The 18,362-nt window shown below is 45.5% G+C and overlaps 1 protein-coding gene across 14 annotated transcripts in view; it reads right to left on the bottom strand.

Moving 5' to 3' along the window:
• Window positions 1–6,256: 6,256 nt before the first annotated feature.
• GluClalpha (glycine receptor alpha 1) overlaps window positions 6,257–18,362 on the bottom strand; it is a 91,402-nt gene continuing 79,296 nt past the window's right edge. For 10 of the 14 annotated variants that reach the window (XM_011640271.3, XM_089072740.1, XM_089072739.1 and 7 more), the window contains 7 exons: window positions 9,409–9,478; window positions 8,657–8,810; window positions 8,128–8,210; window positions 7,856–7,990; window positions 7,615–7,767; window positions 6,833–7,110; window positions 6,257–6,490 (listed from right to left, as the gene is read on the bottom strand). In XM_011640271.3, the coding sequence (XP_011638573.1) occupies window positions 6,257–6,490; window positions 6,833–7,110; window positions 7,615–7,767; window positions 7,856–7,990; window positions 8,128–8,210; window positions 8,657–8,810; window positions 9,409–9,478 (1,107 nt within the window). Of the gene's footprint in view, window positions 6,491–6,832; window positions 7,111–7,614; window positions 7,768–7,855; window positions 7,991–8,127; window positions 8,211–8,656; window positions 8,811–9,408; window positions 9,479–17,096; window positions 17,165–18,362 lie in introns of all 14 variants that reach the window. The other 4 variants (XM_025218521.2, XM_089072745.1, XM_089072744.1 and 1 more) reach the window with 2 other exon arrangements.

Genomic DNA, 18,362 nt, shown 5'->3' on the forward strand with positions numbered 1-18,362 from the left:
CTTAAATGCACTCACGAATCACAAACATGCAATATCTTTTTTTTTTTACGTTCTCGAGACGCGTGCTCGCTCGAGTCGATTGTTCCGCCGCTTTCGCCGGGAAGGACACAATCTTTACGATTATTGTGGGTAACGTACAATATCCGCTCGTTGATACTTAGTCAGGGCGAGCGCGGTTTTAAAGGATTAATCGAGACATGGAGGGAGGCGATCGACGTCGGAAGACTCGATCGCAATTACGACGAGGAAGTCCTGCGTTGACTTCGACCAAGAACTTCAGCTTGCATCTTCGAATCGATTAGAAGACACGGTAACTTCATTACGCGTTTCAACGAACTTATTGGAGTTCCTTATTGGCGTAAAAATTTACAGTGCCTCTCTGCTCCAGAATGAACAACTCGCGTCCGAAGGATGCACTGTACCTTTGGCCGAGGCCGCACGTGGATCTACTCGCCATCCATTCTTGATTGTAAGAAAAACGACACACTACCGATGTTCTAATCGTAATGTTAACGTCGAAGTACGATTTTCCCGTCGGACTGTGTCCTCGCGATTGCAACGTGCAACGTGGATACTTGTATACTTTGTGTAAATGTGTGTATGCGTGTGCGTGCACACGCGCGCACACGCACGCGTACACACGTGTAACAAGCTCCTCGCATAAGTTGGGGGTAAAGGAGGGATTTTATTTTTTTTTTTTTTTTTACAGGGCTCAGAGCATGCTTCGTTCACATATATTACAACGTACGCATATAACAATAACATTAAAATCCTTTTAGGTGTATCTTCGGACGTAGGAGAGAGCTATGGCGCGCTTATAATTATATTCGCGATACAACAGGATCGTACTTGTGTGCGTGCGAGGGTCATATAGTCGTGTATTAAATGTATACTGCGTGTTTGTATTGTGTGCCTACGGTGAGACACCCTGTGTGCGGATCGATCTCGCCTGGACTGAAGTGACTCCAAGCAAGCGAGTGGCAAATGTGAAGGTGAGGGTGAAGGTTTTACATGGTCGTTCCTAACTTCCGGTCACCGTGTATCCTCCTCCGTGGACGTGACACTCCGGAATCCTTCGTCCTCTTTCTTTCTTTTTTTTTTTTTCTTCAGCGTTCATCGAGTCTGGATCCGGGGAGGATACGCACGTGTGTCGGTGATACGTGTGCCTGCGCGTGCGTGTAGCAGATTCGATGAAATCTATAATTAAACGTCAGTCAATTGTCCGCAGCCGCTAAGATAATCGGAAGCCTCGTCTTGAAGATCCAAGGAGCGGCGGCTTCTCCGCGGAGAGGGGAAGCGAATCGGTGATGGGAGACGAGACAACGCGTTGGAAGCAGCTCTCGATCACAAATCATGCACGCTTCGCTCGCTAAATCGAATCCAATCCCTCATCTTTAACGTAAGCCGAACCCAACTCAGGAAGAAAAGAAGCGCTCTCGGAGAAAAATGTTTCCTCCTCGTTACAGCTGTTTCTATATTGCGTAGACTCTCTATACGATTGCGATGTGCTCTTACGATTTTACGCGCAGAACGCAATATAATCTCTCGATCGTCTTTTCTCGTGACTTCTTTCGCGTGGGCGGAAACGAAAGCGAAAATACGTCGGAACATAACGCGCTTATCGGTGTCGAGATTATTTTTCTCCTCGCGAGAGAAAGGTGCGGAGAGTTTCGCGCGGATATTCAGTGAGAGTTTTCGCAATGAGAGATGTTTCGATCTGTCTCATGTCTACTAACTCATGAAATTCCGCTACAAACGCGCATCGAGAAGGCTCGATGAGTGGTTTACCCTCGCGCACCGCGGTCTGTACTTTATGTACAGCCGACGAGGCGCGAATCGGCTAGAGGGATAGATACGCGATCTATCGCCGATATCTCTCTACGTGTAATCGTTTCGCAAATACTGGCTTTGTGTCCCTTTAAGTCTCTCACGTAGGCACGTACGGAGAGACATCCCTTATATATATATATATATACGGTGTCGCGCCCACCATCCCGGAAGCTTCGCGCGGAAGCCGGTAATACGCCGGGTGTTTACGCGCAAACAACGACACGTCCACGCGTACCGTATCCAAACCACACACACACACACACACACACACACACACACACACACACACACACACACACACACACACACACACACATCTAGACACGATGCCGGACTGGACAGAACTGAGATCTGAAAGGATCCGACACAGGAAATGAGAAACGAAGATAACGATTGTTCCGTCTATGCTAGGCGTCTACGACTCCGATTGTTCCGTGTGCAGGGATATACAAACAATCGGCATAAAGAACGAAGCTCGCGTCTTTCGATTATTGCTAACATTAGATTCGAGGTAATACTGTATACCGTATTATTGTTCTACTTGGATCACGAGATTGGTTCGGATACTTCACGCGTAGGACGCGCGACTGAAACGGCGAATCGTTCCTGATTCCATGTACGCATTTGAATCTACGCGAATGCGCTAGCTCTTCTCTCGCGCAGGAGTTGCGCGAAGCGAATGGTGGAAAGCTCGATGACGAGTCACGGGTCGAGAGATTACAGCATGTATTACAGTTAGATTCTGTCTAATTTCGCCAATGTGTGTGTCAAACGGTTGAATTTCATAGAGGAAATAATAATCGATACCGCTCCGGCACTCCGGATGTGACGCACTATCGCTATCGGCGAGAAAATAACCTGGATATATTGCCGGGATCCAAACGGAAAGTAATTCTCGCTCGCTAATGTCAATGACTCAGTTTTCATCCCTAAGATTTGAAAAAAATCTCTAAAACGATACCGTCAGGTAATCTCGCTTATGAATCGTGGCGTAAATATAAGCTCGTTTACCCTCGCAGCTTAATATCCTCTATACCTTCACGATATTTTTCTCAAAAGTGCAACGATTCGTTATAAAAAAACACAGTCACCATGAATGACATTTATATTTGCATTTACGACGAATAATAGCTTTCGTGAGGACGCGTTTCGTTCCAATCGCGCTTCGCGGAACCAGGAAAGGCTTGTTGTATCCGGGAACGGATTTTCGCTAAAGACGAATTCTCGGAACGACGCGATCGAGCTTGATCAGCTTCGATCTGACGGACTGTGACTCTCAACTGTAATTTTTTTTTTTTTAGAAAGGAGAAATCATTTATCCGTCTATTTCCTAGATACAACACGCGGTCCTACGGAGGCGAAAGATACCTGCCGATGACTCGCGGGCCGTTTGCCAAACCCGCGAGATTCGTTTCTTACGCACGCGCTACGGTTGCACGGAATAAAAGGAAGATACAACAAACGGGGAAGAAGAACGGGGGGAGATGCGATCGAACACGTCGCGCTACGAAACTCGCCCCATTCGTCGGAGGCCCCCGGTAGTTACATCCTCCGAATGATGATCATTTCCCGGATTCGAGAATGCGGAGGCGCGACATTTCACTTTTCACCTCGGTCGTGTGTGGAGTGCGGAGGCGTCCAATCGCGCAGCCCCTCGCTCTTCCGTTATCACCACCGGACGCGGAGTCGGTGGTGCGCTCTCGTCGAGGTTTGCTGTCGTCGACGCCGGCAAACGCGCTATGTCGTCTCTCGCTTGAGGGTAGCGTCTCCCGTCGTGTGTTTCAAAAAATATCAATCGTCCGCACCGCTTTCTCTCTCTTTTTTCCTTTTTTTTTTTTCATTTTTTTCCTTTTTTCTTCTTTTTTTTTTCTTTTTCTTTTTCTATGTGAGCACGTTCTGCGTGTCTTCGTCGTCTCCTCGTTCCATCCGCGAGGTCGACGACACCGCAGCTCCTCGACGGACAGGTCGACGGGTAAGATTTCCGCGCGCGGCGTCGCCGATCTCTTATGAGCAATATACGTGGGAGAGCCCCGGGGGTCGCGTCCCCGAGTCGGGATTTCCTCTCCCGGGCGAACGTTGACCCGGGGCGGCGGAAACAAGAAATACGTTGTACGCGGTTTTTCATGCGACGCGACCGCTTCGCCGATACTTCGTATCGCGAGTCCGCGACCGCTCTCGCGGCTCGCACTCGCGTCTGCGTTAATCTTCATCCGGGCTTTAGATTATCCTCCAGGTAAACCGGATGTATCTTCTTTGTTCATTCTAAATTTGTCTAAAATATTTTGAATCTTCGTTCGCCAATAACTTACGTCGAATAATCCCTTCTACGAGCACTAGTCCTTTTTCTTTAAGATAATAAAGACAAAATTGCCCGGATAAGGATTAAGCCTAGCGATACCAAAACATCTTGTACATTATCCATGACGAGGGGATAGCTTCTCCATTGGCATAATTAAATTACAATTGTAAATTTCTCTTGATTGTTACATTTTGCGATAGCTATTTCTTCACATCTTCCTTTTAAATTATATGGGATAAATAGAAAAATACGATAACTCAAATACAGGTTCCGGAGACTCCGCGTCATTTGGTACCGCTAGGATTGATAAACCTGTCAGCTCATACTAACAGATTTTGTATACACCAGAAGATTCATCGGAATGTTCGGCACTTTTCTAAATACTTAATATTCCCAATATCCTTTTTTTCAGCGTCGAACATCCCGCGGTCGATCCTCGTGTGCATCTGATGCAGCCTTAAGAAGGGGTAACATGCGACACAGCAAGCCAATGCCGGTGTCGTTTTCTTCGTGGAACAACGACAAAATAATACGAGCACGCCGCTCTTAACTCTCGCACGTTTATCGATGCGATTGTCATTCCGCATGGAAGTTTCCGCATGGAACCGAGTTGTCTCGACGTGTCGCACTGTTATGCTACTGTTACCCCGTCTTATGGTAACACTTACCAGATCCGGCGAACCGTCCGACGTTAATTTCGCAACGACGGACGCATTCGCGACCTGACGACGCGCGATCTTGCGCAACGTAAACATAATTATGCTTATAAACTTTACGCTTTTTTTTTTTTCTTTAATTGTTAACAGGCCGTGGCTATACAGGGCCCACTACGCTTTCAGTTCAGTCTGTGGCACGCGGTCTTCCGAGCGGGTCATGAGGTACGGTGTGCATGTTATGCATGTATGCGCATGTTTGTATATGTGTAAGGTGTGGTACGCATCTAAGGTACTCATCGCATTTCATCGTCCTCATCATTTTACCCACCGTCACGAGATGGTTCTACCGAACGTTGCTAACGTCCTCGTTGCGTCTTGTGGATGATCCTCGTACTGAATATATTCCCGTTTCGGGCGCAGGCAGTGGAGGGATTTTCTCATCGAAGTGCCTCCGGTCGGTTCTCGTCAAGTAAACGTGATGATTTGATGATGTTCACGTATTATCTTATCGATCGGAGTTTCTGCATAAAGCTTGTTCGCTTCGGCATTTCTTCGAGGGCATTTCCTCTCCGACTTGACGGATTTGCACTTGGCTCGACTTCGTACAGGTGATTCTGATTCCGTATACGCTTTCCTCTCCGTTCTCATTTATCTGTGCCCACGTTGTCGTCGCCGCGAAACAGATAGATAGACCAGTACGCGAAGTTGAAAAGGATGAACATGAGGGGAAAGGCAACGCGCGCAAAGATGTCGATTCTCGCGCTGCCTTGGGCACGACAGGTGAACAATTTTCGTCCCAGGTTCCAGCAGTACGTTTGCGACGGTACCGTCGTCGATGTGGGCAGCGGTGCCGCGGACGAGATCGCTGTCGCGATCGGCGGCGAGGGTGTCGCGGCGCGCGACATGGTGCGCGACGGTGTGCCCAAGGGTGACGCCGAGGAGGCCGGCGAGGGCCATCGCGATGGCGACGGTGACGATCTCGCCGAGCTTCTGCGCGAATGGTGTCGCGGTGGCCTCATGGGCGAGCATCGGCCAGCGACGCAGTCTTCGTCGTTCAGTAGCGAGAAAGACGGCGACGGCGAACGATTCGGATGATAACGCTGATGCTGATGACGATGCAGCGGATGATGATGGTGGTGTTGCTGTTGCTGTTGTTGTTGTTTCTGCTGCTGCTGATGGTCCTGTTGATACGTGCGCGGCAGCGAATGATGCTGCGACATTGACGGATTGCCGCCGATATGACGAGTCTGCTGTTGAGGCTGTTGATGGTAAAAATGATTAGAGTGATGGGGATTATGATGATGATGATTCTGAGGATGATGGTGATTATGACGATTCTGAGGATGATGATACAGTTGTCGGTGACGAGGACGCGAACGTTGTTGCGGCGGTCGTGTCTGTTGGAATTGTTGTTGCTGAGGATGGCCGCGAGCCACTTCCCTTGTTGATCCGAGCGCCTCCTCCTCGTGATTTACTCGCCCTCCTCCTCCTCCCGAAACAGGTACGTGGACCAGTACGTGAGGTTGAAGAAAGCGAATACGATTGGGAAGAATATCCGTGAAATGACGTCGATGCGCTTGGACCTCGTCGGGAACTTGGACAGCCACGACCTGCAGCAGTTTTTTTTCCGTGGTTGCATATGTATTTCGCACTGCTGCAATTTATCCAACGACATGGAATCCTCCGGGTGTCGAACCAGAGGCTTCTGAAAGAATTCGGGCAGATATTGATCCATTAGATTCTCGCACACTTAGGCTTCGTGCTCCTCGATTTCAATCCTAAGTGATTTCGATCCTAATCGAGAGAATCCCGATCCTCCCCTTTTTGCCGGATAAGAAACTGATTCCGTAATTTCATTTCCAGAGAAAACTATCTAGAAAAATTCTCATCTCTTCTCGATAATGAATAAGGACTCGAAATTTCCAATCGCGATTGACCAAAAAAAAAAACGACGTTTTTCTTCCGGAAAAACTCGGGAGGAGAGGAAAGCGGCTATCTCGGGGGACATCTTAGCGCTTGAAAAACCCTTGCATCTTGGTACACTGACCATAGCGAAGTTGGCGGATCCGTCCGGCTCGAGTAGCTCCGAGGATGGATCGATCGACGACGAGTGCTCTATCTCGCTCGGGAACTGCTTTTTTATGTTGTCGCTATGCATGTCGCTACGCGACGCGTAGTTGACCAGCGCGAATTCGAGTAGTGCACCGAACACAAAGGTCAAGCACACTCCCGTCCAGACGTCGATAGCTTTCGTGTAGGAGACCGGTGGCAGTGAGGCATTTATCCCCGATGTCTGCGTGGCCATCGTCAGCAGTGTCGTAACGCCTAGATGGGAGAAGAATGGTACTCTTGTAAAGCCTCACAATCAACGGGAAGAAATCGATAGACAGCGATTCGAAAAACAGATGATCCAGATAAACGTGTATATAACTGAAATTTTCTTTTCTTTACGATCAGTGATTACGTTAATCACTTCTGTATTTCTTTAAATAATTAATTTGAAATACGTTTTCGAGCTCTTCACTTTTACTTAAAGACCGGGACTTAAAAATAGATAGGTTCAATCATTAAGTTCTATTTGTTCTTTTCTGAAATATCGACTTTCCCGTCCCTGTTTCTACTGAATTTTAAAATTTTCTTTAATCTCCATCTCTTTTCTTTAATCTCCATCATTTCGCTTCTCGATTGAGATCTCATCTACTATTGCGTTCGAATTTCATTTATCGCCGAAGATTCATTCCCGTTAGTAAATAAGCGTACATCGCGGTCCCGAGCCATTAATTACACATCGCGCTTTGCATTTAGATCAAACATAATAATAATTCATACCTAGCGACACCCGGGCAGGTACGGCGCTCTGATCCAGCCAGAAAGACACCCAGGACACGATAACGAGCATGCAGCACGGGATGTAGATTTGGATGAGATAGTAACTGAATTCCCTCTTGAACAGCAGGTCCACTTTCAAACAACTGTATTCTCCTGTTTTATTTTTTATTTCATCATCAGATTACGCGTGTTCACCAGGTGTTTTCTTTTTTGCTTCTCGACGTAAGGAGCCTCTACTTACCGGTGTTTGTCTTGCTATTGCAATAGTCCGTGAGGAATTTCTCGAGGGTGAACCTGGGTAGATGTAAGTTCTTGACCACTTGAACGGGATCGCCTTCCTTCCAGAGAAAGACCAGATCGTTCGTCGTCCATCCGTCTGTCGGGACGGACGAAGGATGATTATTATTGCGCGAGCGGTCGTTAACGTAAACGTTTAACGAGAGACAACATTCATTGCAGATCTAATCGAGCTAAATCGACGGACAAGAAACGAGAGTAGTCGGGATTACTTACAGCTGGCCATACGAAGTGAGCAAACTTGTCGGTCCAGGGGATACAGTTTCAAATTCATGGGACACGAGAGCGTCAAGGATATCCTGCGCGGGAAGGGAAAAAAAAACAGCGATGGTTTATACAATGGCGGTGGAAGTAAGAATTCAATTCGCGACGTAACGAACGCGCGTGTTTGGTCATCCCGCACGGTACATAGACTAGATCTCCGGTGTGTACATTAGAAAAACAAATTTCGCGACGTTCGATTATCACGGGTGGGTGAAAAAGTGCGGGCGCGCGATGGATAATATATTCTCCTCCGTATAACGTGGCGACGTTAATGTCGACCATGAAAACTTGCGAGTGATGTTCATGGAAAAAAAAAAAAAAAAAAACGAAAAAAAGAGAGAGAGAGAGAGAGAGAGAGAAAGAGGGGTGCTATCTCGCAACGATCCTTCGTGAAAAAAATTGCGCAATCTCGCTGATTAAACCGACCTTCACGTTCGCCGAATCGGTGGTTAATAGCGTCGATTATACGGTCGGTACTCACCGTATGCTGTAGAGAACCGAGCCATTCGGGAAAATTCGTATGTATACGTTGGGCATGATGATGTTGTGGAAATGACCCTCCTTCTCGTTCGAGAAGAACAGATCCGGCATCCAGACGCGGCTGGCCTCCGTCAGAGTTAAATATTTAAGTCTACCTGCAACGTTCAACAGACGGCGGGTGCGCCACCCGTGAAGAATTGGCGTTACGTTAACGAATATGGTATTACTCGTTAGCGTTCATTCAGTAAGCAGAAAGCGCGGACATGAGCGGCAATTTGCGAAAGGGGGATAAAAATAGCCGCTATTAAATTTGCGTAACGACCGACGTGCACGAATAAAATGTTACGACTCGCCCTTTACAGCGCGATATGAAAAAAAAAAAAAAAAGAAAAAATATGATATATACATATATAAATGGCCTTTGTGCGCCCGAACTTCTCGCGTTGATCGCAGGTTATCGGTTTGCGCGATATCGCACACCGCATAAAGATACTCTGGCATTTATCGAAAGTAAAGGAATGACGAGCTTCGGCCGAACTCTTTGATTTTTCCATCGCTAAATCCGTATAGAGAGTGCATTCTACCTTTAAAACGTTATTATTATACATATTTTTGTAACGACATCGCGCACGCATCGCATGACACCGTTGTATCACCCATGTTGCTCCCATTTTATCGCATTACGATTCCGGAATCGGGAGCGTGGAAATTCAAATTGAGCTCACGTCATAAAATATCATGAACTTTACGTACCTCCGAAGTCATCAAATCGTAATCTCTCATCCAACCATTGTTCCCGAAATGTTAATTGTACGGAGTATTCCTGGAGAAGAGAAAAATTGCAATTAAACAGCGTCGCGCGTGTTACGACGGCGAGGAAATGTAACGAGTTATTGCTTTCCTTTCTTGACCACCCCGAGCGATAATCTTTCCAATTAAAGAATTTCGTAACGCAAAGAAGAACGTGCGTAATGAAATAGATAGCAACAGAAGCCCAAATCCAACCTCGAATCGGAAGATAGTATTTATAATGGCAGCGCGTACATAATCTTTTTGTACAAAAAAAATAATAATAATAATAAATAAGAGAAAATAACTGCGCAAACGTAGCAAACTTTCGCACTTAATGAATACCGTTATAATTACGAGTGTATTTTTAATTTAATAATTATTGTTCTCGGATACGAGCCCCGGGAGAATATTCCGACTATGGAGAATCTAATAGAGGAACACAAAGAAAGTTGAATAAAAGAACTTATTACGCGTACATCTTTTTCTCTTTTGCTCTTTGTATGTTATTATTCGATAAAAATATACTTGATAAAAAGACTTGCGTCTATAAAAAGCGATTATTCATACGTCTCGTAACAAATCAAATTTCTTTCTACGTTATATTATCGCCACTCTGGGACGTGCGGCGCCAAGTTGTCAATAAAGTACAAAAAGAAATGACCATCGATACGCAGATGTGGATTTAATATTTTTCCGATAATTAACATGGAAAGAGCGATGCGTCTTTCTTTTTCTAATTTTCTAATTTTTTCCAAACTTTTTTCAACTTGTCTCTGAGTCTAGTATCAATACGTTGTGTAATTATGTAAAGGGTGAAACAGATTGTAGGCAGACATGAAAATCAACAATTTTTCGAGAATTTCTCATGCTGATCCCAAGACCAAACGAGGTCAGTAGCATTCGTGACCGTTCCGTCCACATCTGCCGTATTAATCTCCCTTGGCGTAATCGCGCACGTCGATAAGGTAACTCGTCACGGATCGAGCTTGATGCGTCCGGGGTGGGAGGACGTCATTTTATCGAGTTGCACGCCTCGAGGCGACGTGCAATCCGCGCGTCAATCCGTGACGACTATCTATCACCTGGTTAATGTGTGTGTCGAGAAATATGAAACAGAAGACCGAGGGGGAAGAGAGGCGGGGGTAGTGTTATATCGCAGCGGTGGGAAAAGCGTCACCGGGAAGACGAAATCCTGATTGGATGAATTATTGAAACGCATCCGGGGACGCTTTCCCGCGGTTGAAGCGATCATGCGACTCGAGGGACGTACAAGCATCGACAGGACATCAATAGCCGATCTATCGTCAAATGCTCCGAATAACATTGGCGCAGCCAAGGAGGTGAAGGGGGGGGAGGCGGAGGCGGGGGAGGGGGAGGGGTCGTCGGACGAGGGAGGTTAAGTGCCATGCAAAAGCGAACACCGAGGACCTACCAGATGTAATCAGATCAAATGCCAGAAATGTCTCGGGCACTATTGCACAATCTGTTAGCGGTAAAAGAGAAGAACGCATGCAGTTTCGCTCACGGTGTTCTCGTGTTCCTCGGCTCGCCTGCGACCGTTGGCCTGCGGCGACGGCGGCGTGCGACGTCCCGTGCCCTGTTTCCTATTTCAGAAGGGGTGAGAGGGGGGAGGGGTAAAAGAGGGAGTGCTTTCGCAAAGTGTATACATATTTCTCCGTTCCTTTCTTTTTACTTCTTTCTTTCATTTTTTTTTTTTTTTTTTACTTTTCTCTCCTTCCTCCTTGTCTTTCCTTCGACCTACCGACCGCCAATTTTTCATCTCCGCGCTCGGTGCAGTGCAGTTTCGCTCTACGATGAAAAACGTTCCGTTTTTTAACGTGAAAAACGTTCCGTTGGCCCTTCTTTTCTTTCTGTTTTTTTTTTTTTTTTTTTAACTTCTTTTCTCTGTCGGCTTGCGGTATTAGTTTCACTTTAAAGTATGCGAGAGCTTACACTCGCGCGGTGCTTCGCTCTTCTCCGCTTCTCTCCGCTTCTAACTCGCCCGATAGCGTGTGGGTTTTGTTTCGTCGTTAATTTTTTAGCGACTCGGCCGTATTCGCACGCATCTAATATTGGCGAAAAGTTTCTGAAAAATTGAGGAACATGCCGCCAAACGAGGATTCACCCGGTCGCCCTCTTTTCGAGCTTTTGTTCGTGTTTCTTTCTTTTTTTTTTTTTTTTGAAACGCGTCGTTTTACTTATTTGCTTTTTTTTCTACAAAAAATACATCACTCACAGGGAAATAAAATATGCTAAACGCGTTTGCATTGTGGATGCCCGCATTTGTACTTCAAGGTACTTATTCCTTCCCGTGTAACGCGACGAGCTTTTCCTTGTGGGAACCAGATATCATGTGCGATTACTACCCGCGATTGCGAACGTACGCCCGCGATTTTTGCATTTCTCGAGATAGAAGCGATCGTCGCTTTTGTCCGCTTTGATGACAAGTATCTTGTGCGCATAAACGATGTTATGGAGATTTGTGCGTCGTTGTCGGGATAGATCGAATAAATCGAGTTGTTCCTTCGGATATACAATACACCTTACATGCGACGACACCGACAGAAGAAAATTGTCATTAACCGGCAGACTTTTTGTACACACGAACTCTGATTAAGGTGGAAATCCATCGCAATTTTCTTGCGGCAGTGTCTTTCTGAAAACCTAAATCGTCTTTCTAAGCCAACAGCTCGAGGCTCGGAAATCACGTGAAACGGGAATAAATCGTATGCGATTAGAAAACCCGTACGTTCATTTGCAGCTCGTCGGACACTTTTAAAGGTAAATGTGCATCGTCATATGTGGAGTACATAATTGAAGCATATCGAATACCTGCGATGATATCGTAAAATTACTAATACCAATAACACAGCGACATTATGTCGAGGGGAGCGGAGGGGGGAGTTTCATACAAATCTTATGTATAAGATCTAGCACACAGTCAATGTCAATTTTATGCTACACAAATGCAAAGCATCCAAAAAAAATCATCAAAGTATTCTATATATAAATATATATATATATATATATATATATATATATATTTAAAAAGGGAAGAAAAGGGAGAGGGAAGACCGCAATGCAGCCCTTGAGTTTACGTCGAACGATCCCCGTAGCACAGCCATGTAAGATCCGACACTCCCCGCGGTTACATTGCACCGGAAGCTGTTGCGCGCGTAACAGCTGGCTCGTAATTTTTCCCTGGTAATTTTTTTTTTATCTCTGACGAAACGACAGTGTCTCATCGGGATAACCTTCTCCTGTCTTACGGGCGAAATTCGCGCGAGAGCGATATGTTTAGCCGACCGGCTCGACGAAACGAGAGTGCTCCCCATTTCCCGCGTCGTCCGTAATTAACGCGGAAACGGCGGATGGTTGCTGAACCCCTCCTGCCTCCGCCCTCCCTCTCCAGGGAAATCGCACGAGATATTTTAAATGTGTATCTGGCAGTGCAGACGCACTTACACGGACGGGGAGAAGTCACAACTCGATTATCGCGAAGCGACGAAAAGTTAATTAGTCGAACCGAGTTTCTCTCGATCCCCCTTGCGAAACGAGGTCGTTTCAACGAGGAAGAAAATATTTTATATATATATATATATATATATATATATATATATATATATATATATATATATATATATATATATATCGTCGCCGTTGTTCCGGCAATTGTCCTGATGGCAATGGGATAGTGAGATAGTGCATCGCAAGAATAACGCTCGCGAACCCTCTATGGACCGTATAATTCCGTTATTACCGTGACTTTTATTTCTCTAACGCGTTCATATCCAAAGAAAAAGCGGTATAATATTTGTCACCTGCTGTCAGAGCGTATATATTAGGTGTATAAAAAAGTTCTGAGCTTTAGATTTCATATAACCGAAATAACAATTTAAATTTTATATATCTTCCCGCTCTTTTAAACCCGCGGTTTTAAAGCGTTGACATTTGGCCTTCTAAAATGCCATACGGTTTGGCGTTTGATGCACATAACCTCAAAAATTAGTAGTGTTCACGATGGCAATAACAAAAGAGCATATTCGATTTTCCATTCACTTCGCGTTTCATCTGAAGAAAAATGCTGCTGAAGCCATTGCAATGATTTGTGCTGCATATGGAGAGAACGCTGTAAGTCATACTACATGTAAAAAATGGTATCAAAAATTTCACCAAGGAGATTTCAGTCTTGAAGATGAACCGCGTGCTGGACGACCTCAAAAGATTGAAACGGACGAATTGCAAGCACTGCTGGATATAAACTCTGCGCAAACTGAAAAGGAGCTTGCAGAACAGCTTGGCGTTACGCAGCAAACCATTTCCGTACGTTTACATACGATGGGAAAGGTTCAGAAGGAAGGCAGATGGGTTCCGCATGAATTGTCCGAAGACAACAAAAATCGTCGGCGTGACACTGCACTCACTTTGCTTTCAAAGTTTCGGAAAAAAGATTTTTTGCACAAAATCATTACAGGCGATGAAAAGTGGATTCTTTATGATAACCCTAAACGTAGAAAATCATGGGTTGACCCTGTCAACCTTTGACATCGACGCCAAAGCTCAATATCCACGCCAAGAAGTTTTTGCTCTGTATCTGGTGGGATTGGAAAAGTGTGTTATATTACGAGTTGTTACAACCGGGTGAAACAATCACGGCAGACCGCTACCAACAACAGTTGACCAATTTAAGCGATGCATTAGAAGAAAAGAGACTGGCCAAGGACGTCGTAAAGTGATCTTGCTTCATGACAATGCTCGACCACATGTTGCAAAAGCGACTCAGGACCATATTTTTGCGTTAGGCTGGGAACTTCCCCCGCACGCGACGTATAACCTATGACATGGCGTCTTCCGATTACTACCTATTCCGGTCGTTGCAGCATCATTTGGCTAATACATATTTCGTGAGATTTGAAGAGATACGAAAATGCATTGATGACTTTATCGCTTCGAAGCCGGTAAGCTTCTATCGTCAAGGAATTCGCAAGCTACCCGAAAGATGGCAAAAGGTCGTTGATGCAAACGGGGAATATTTCGCTGATTAATATTTTTTTGTTTGTTTTTGAATAAAGATTGAATTTTACAAAAAAAAGCTCAGAACTTTTTTGTACACCTAATATATATATGTATATATATATATATATATATATGTATATATATATATATATATATATATATATATATATATATGTTTTTCTTTCCCGTAATAATTGCAGTTATATAATAAATTCGATAGGTCATGAGTGTGACAAAGTGTAGCGTCGGAGGGGAGGGGAGGAAGTCGAATAATGCGATACATTATTGCTGGGTGAATGGGATAAGAAGGGGGTGGTGGCCCGGAGAGAGAATTCAATTAAAGTTAAAAGTTTCCACATCACGTCTTCGCACAAATTTGCTCTGCTAATTTCCTCGATCGTCGAGGAGGAGACGATCTCCCTTCGGGATTTTTCACTTTGATCCGATTTACCCGCCGTCACATCCCCGTTCCCAAGTTTCATTTCGGGTCACAGAGGGTTCAACGAGATTTCGGGGGCCAATATTGCCAATCAGCACGCTCGACGATTTCCGTCCGTATACGATATACCGTTTTCTCTACCGATGAGCAGCTTCACGTTGTTGAATTTTGGCTTCGCCTAAATAATACACGCACGCAATGGCCATTCGTGCGCTCTTTACGGAGAACGGGTTTACGACTCTCTCTCGTCGCTCCGACGAGAGCTCGCTCTCGTCTCTCGCGTTTACGTTTCCGACATGTATGCTCGCAATGAAAATTCTAACAGCCGCATCATTCCCACGCGAATTTCCATCCCATCCCTCAGGATTTGTTCTTAAACGCAATGATATGCTCGTTCAGTCGACAAATGTTTGTCAGGATAAACGATGCTGAACGTGCTCGTACTTATGAGAGCGTGATATAGAATGAAAGAAATAAAGGAGATAGAGAAGAGAGAGAGAGAGAGAGAGAGAGAGAGAGAGAGAGAGAGAGAGAGACAGAGACAGAGACAGAGAGATAGAGGAGCAGAAGACGAAGAAAAAAGACAGAAAGGACGGATTCTTGCAGGGTCTAAAATTGAACAACCGACTTTTCTCACGGTGTCTTCGGTGCGAAGTATCGAATTTTGATGAATATGCAGTTATCCCATGATTCAAGTTTACGAGCGCATGATGTTCGAATAGCGAGGGGAGGGAGATATGCGTACGTGAACAAATATTTTGTCGTGTGATACGGGCGTGTGAAGCGTAACGAGTCTCTGATTCGTCGAGTGTCAATCATCGCGAGATAATTAATTTGTGCGTCGACCATAAAAAAAAAGAAAGAAGGTAAAAAGACGAGCAAGTCGCAATTTCGAGAAGAACTCGTGGCCACAGGACACAAATCCCCGTCCCGGGCGACGACGTGTAATGCGACTTTTGAGAAACGTGTCACGGATCGCCTTTCGCTTTCACGCGATCGAGAAGTATCACCTCTCATCTTCTCTTTATCCCAGAATGCGGAATTCTGAGAAACTGAGATATCTCGCGCGCTAAGATCACTCGGCACTTCTCAACGTCGTCGACGTACTTCTGCCGTTTGCATTCGTAATCGACGAGGCAGAGACACGCGTGCATGTGCCGTGAACGCGCGTGTGTATGTGCGTGTGCGCGTGTATATATCGAGGTTGTTATCTCTCGTCCTTTGGTTCAACGAGCCAAACCTCCGAGGCCCCGCAACGTGTCTCGAAACGCATTTTCAAAACGCGATTGCAAACGCGTGCGAGCGTGCGATCGTATTCCGGCCTCTCGCGCGGGCACACGTCGGACAGTTTCTATAGCAAAGGTTTCCAACAAGGCACAAGACGTGGTTACAACGTACAATCAATCGAACTTATTCGTATACGATCAGCAACGGATAAATTACTGATCGTACATCGCGGGCGGGATCGCGGGCCTCACCGCGTCGCCCTGTAAATCGCGGATTTTCCAGTGAATTCGAAGTCGATTTTTCCTTAGCGAAAAAACCCATTAATCTTCCGAACGTCGGAAGTTTGTTAAAACAACTGAGAAAATCGTCTACGCGCATCTCCAACATTCGTATTCGTTTTGCGCGACACACAGAGTTCGCATCGAGATTTCAGATTAATACGCCAAGAAGTCCCTCCCTTTTCTCATCCTCTTTCCCTTCGAAGGAGAGACCGACTTCCGAATTGCTCCCCAAAAAATTCCGCGCATCGATCCGGGCACGGTGAGGCCGGGACGGCCCTGTATATAATATGTATGTATATAGACGTAAACATGACAGTCAACGACATCGAGAAAAATCAACGAGGTGCGACTTGATTAGCACACATCCACTGTCAGCGCGGCGCACGAGAGTATGCATATATATATATATATATATATATATATATATATATATATGTATATACGTATGGTTACGTGTGCAGAGGATGTCACGCGCGCGCGCGCGCGCGCGCACGGAGACGAGATTGATAATAATATATATGCATATATACGTATACATATACACGTAATACAGATACAAGTACAGAGAAGTGCAAATCTTACGGCATCATATACACGTGACGTTTTAATATAAGTTGTACACAATATGTGAGGATATACAGACTGTATATACGCCTTGTTGATGATTACTTGTATATTGCACTCACCATATTATAATCATCTATTTTGCTGATAGAGCGGAGAAAGATGTTGACCTTCACATTTGTCGGGCCATCTAACACGTCGACCGGAACAGAACAAAAGAAATCGATTAATTATATCGGTCGCCGTGGAACCGAGGATCGCTTGCTTTGTTTTATTTTTCTTTTTTTCTTTTTTTTTTCTTTTTTTTTTTTAATTCTTTTCTTTCCTTTGTTAAATTTGCTTTCGCTCTTACTTCATTTTGCCGGGATAACACAATTTGCGGTGTTGGTGGATCATCGATGAATGAGAGGACGGGAGGAGGAGAGCGGGAGTGGGGGGAGGAGGGCGGAGGGTGCGGAAATATGATAGGGGGATTGTGATAAGATGATTCTGAGGCTCGTCGCGCGATTCTCTCGGACGCATCGTCGTGTCGCCACGCGTCGATGGATCGAACGCCGATAAATAATGGATCGATCGCGAATAACCGCTTCCGCCGAAATTCGTGCAATACGCATTCGCGCGAATGGAGAGAACGGGGACGATGGAGAAAACATTATCATCACGTACTTCTGTGCCCCGCGATAAAATCACGACAAGCCGTACGTATATATTCCGTGTACTTTCCAAGAAAGAAAGAAAGAAAGAAAAAAAGAGTCGTTCCGACCGATTAAAATTCCCCGATGAAGCGCCACACTCCCGCGACGTGGGGATTCCTCGGGCGCTCTCCTCTGACGATTAATTTTTACGGATGACACTCGAAACTCCGCTTTTACTTCGGTTTTCAATCAATCAGTTTGAAAAACTCCTCCTCCGACACACACACACACACACACACGGCGCGGGGGACGGCAGGACCCCCGTCCGTTATCTTGCCGCGAGGCACAGGACGAGACGTGTATCTCGTTACGCGATTCAATATGTGTATTGTAATAAAAAGGCGTAAGAGAGAGAGTTTGGAGAGATGAGCTTGGATATATGCGGAGATATATCGTGAGATCGATATAAAATTTAAATAAACGCGCTACGCGCTACGACATTTAAATGGCATGGGGTGATGCGATGGGACGAAGTATACCGCATAGCGATTTAGCGAGCGTGTACAGAGGCTTCCCTCTCCCCAACGTTGGGCTGTGTCAACCCAATTTACAGTCCTACGCAAATAATTAAGCGGGTCGTATGAAAGCCAGCCGGATCTCTCGATCCCGGGGAGTCGAGAAGAAACGAGAGAAGAACGAACTTGCCTTGCTTGCTGTGGATTAAGAGGGACTCGGACTCTGCGGATGACTACG

Source organism: Pogonomyrmex barbatus, unplaced genomic scaffold, assembly GCF_055798465.1.
Source record: "Pogonomyrmex barbatus isolate J1 unplaced genomic scaffold, ASM5579846v1 scaffold14, whole genome shotgun sequence".
Lineage (NCBI taxonomy): Eukaryota > Metazoa > Arthropoda > Insecta > Hymenoptera > Formicidae > Pogonomyrmex > Pogonomyrmex barbatus.